The sequence below is a fragment of the Acyrthosiphon pisum genome, unplaced genomic scaffold (assembly GCF_005508785.2).
Source record: "Acyrthosiphon pisum isolate AL4f unplaced genomic scaffold, pea_aphid_22Mar2018_4r6ur Scaffold_21223;HRSCAF=23355, whole genome shotgun sequence".
Classification (NCBI taxonomy): Eukaryota; Metazoa; Arthropoda; class Insecta; order Hemiptera; family Aphididae; genus Acyrthosiphon; species Acyrthosiphon pisum.
This window is the reverse complement of record NW_021770667.1, coordinates 20,497-22,908: the sequence shown is the minus strand read 5'-3', so window position 1 is coordinate 22,908 and position 2,412 is coordinate 20,497. Positions and strand designations below refer to the sequence as shown.

Sequence of the window (2,412 nt, the reverse complement as noted above, 5' to 3'; positions counted from 1 at the left end):
TCACACATAGTCCAAGTACACGTTGGTCCATAATAAATGTGGGAACCTGTAACATAAGTTAGGTGTATTCATAGTTTTAAATAAATTAAAATTATTAAAATTATTTTTTTTTTGATAAAACTTGCAAACATTTAACACATTGAATATACATATTTACATATTACATAAAAACTACTTGCTAACAAGTCCAGAAAGCCATTTGTCTGCCACACATTGAATCAATTTATGTACATGATTAAAATTAACCAATAATAATTGAGCATGGTACTCCAATTTTTTTTCTCTAGTCTCATCCTTTGCTTGTGTAGACATCGCATTTAAAAATAATGAAAATACTTTATCCCCAACGCTAGAAACACAATGCCATAATCCTGTTTTATCTTTCTGAATAGCATAATCTGATAAGTAATCAAAAATTGGCTGTAGGCTTGGATCATTTGAGTTTTGTATTCGCATAGTTTCTAAATAATATACTGACAACAGGTAGGTTGCCTGTGCAAATGATAATTTATTCACAGCTGCAGTAACTTCAGGTGGAGCTGGAGTAAGATGTTGAAGTATTTGAGACTTTAGTTCTTGAAGCTGGTTCTGAAGATATATGAGTAGTATATATATGTATGTTCTGGCGCAGTCCATATTATATCAATAAAAGATCACAAAGAAAACAATGTGTAAAAAGATCAGAAAATCGAAATGTAATAATAATTAAAATATTTTTCGCAAAACTTATGTTATTAATAATTAAAAATTGAAATGCCATGATCCCCCCAAAATATTTTTTTCAAAATCGAAATGCAATAATAATTAAAATATTTTTCTAAAAATCCAATTGCAATAATAATTAAAATATTTTTTCACAAATCTAATTGCAATAATAATTAAAATATTTTTTCGCAAAACTTATGATATTAATAATTAAAAAATTATTTTTCTCAAAAACATATGAAATACAATAATTAAAAATTGAAATGCAAAAATGTATTAAAAAGAAATTGAAAAAATTAATTTAAAAATTAAAAATATAATAAATAATAAAATAATGGAAACAACTATCAATAATTTTAATAAATTACAAAAAAATGAAATGCAAAACGAAATAGAAAACTCAATATTAAATAATGAAATCATTGTTGTTAAGTTTTGTAAATTTGAATACTATAATACTAATAAAAATAAAAATATTAAAATTATGAAATATAATCTAAATAAAATTCCAATTAAAGGAAATATTTTAATTGTCGATCATGGACACAATATTTCTGGAAATGGAAAACTTTATGCTTCTAAAATACTAGAATCACCAACATGGCTAGAAATTTGTAAAATAGCTAATAATTTAATAAATACAACCGGTACTTATTCTTTCAAATATCTCCATGATATTTGTGTTGTTCAAGATTTAGGAAGTATTAAAATATGTTGTCTTGGTATGGGAGGTACAGATGCCGATCACAAAATGTTTAGAATATAATAATTTAATTAATTTAATTTTTAATAGAATTGTTTTATTAAAAATTTTTTGATATTTAACGCGTTATTAAAATCCAAAAATCTTTGAAAACGATTTTACACTATGATACTATGAGGGGGACTTATAAAGAATTAAAATCAAAAATGTTTAATGTAAAAATGAAGATTCTAACATAAATAGCAACGGAGTTATACTTAAATGAAAAATATGAAGCGGGGGGTAAACATTTAATATGTAGTGTAGATAAGCATATAAAACATATCTGTGTTGATCCGACTTGATAATATCAAATATTAAATGAAATATAGGACTTATACGATCGCGTTATTTTTTTATATTTTTAATAGAAATATGGAAAAAAATGCAAAAAATCTACAAAATCATTCCCAGCTTTGCAGATACCCGTTAGGAAAAAAGGAGGCCGGAACTCTTTTACAGATATCTGCAAAGCTATCGTGGGACAGTGAATTTACCCAAGTGCTTTATTCAACAGGTCAACGACAGTTTTTCAGTAGATTGCATAGGTGTGTGCACCCACCTATACAATCTACCGTAAACATCTTCAAAGCCTGATGAAATTAGTAGGTGAATATGGGCGCCTCACATTCTCCCACCAGTTTCAATCCGACAAAGAACACATTTAAATCAAACGCGTTAACCCATTGAGCTACAACACTTGGGCATGTATAATAAGTATTTAAACACTATTTAAATAATTCGATAAAAAAAAAACATCATAATATAAATTATACATATATATAATGATAAGATATTCAATACCGGATGTTAAAAAATAATCAGTCAATAGCTACACAAACGTTGACATATATTATTATTATTATTATTATTATTACATAATATTATTATAACACATTGTATAGGTAATATATAATACTTACGAAGTATTATATTCGATTTAAATGTTCGATGTTTAAAAAATA

The 2,412-nt window shown here is 25.5% G+C and overlaps 1 protein-coding gene across 1 annotated transcript; it reads right to left on the bottom strand.

Moving 5' to 3' along the window:
- Positions 1-679, bottom strand: LOC100571540 (phosphatidylinositol 4-kinase alpha-like). The gene is made up of 2 exons (XM_003240863.4): positions 176-679; positions 1-46 (listed from the first exon to the last, which is right to left on the bottom strand). Exons 1-2 carry the CDS (start codon positions 634-636, stop codon positions 1-3), a joined length of 507 nt encoding a protein of 168 aa, XP_003240911.3. The 5' UTR covers positions 637-679.
- Between the last annotated feature and the right edge of the window lie 1,733 nt (positions 680-2,412).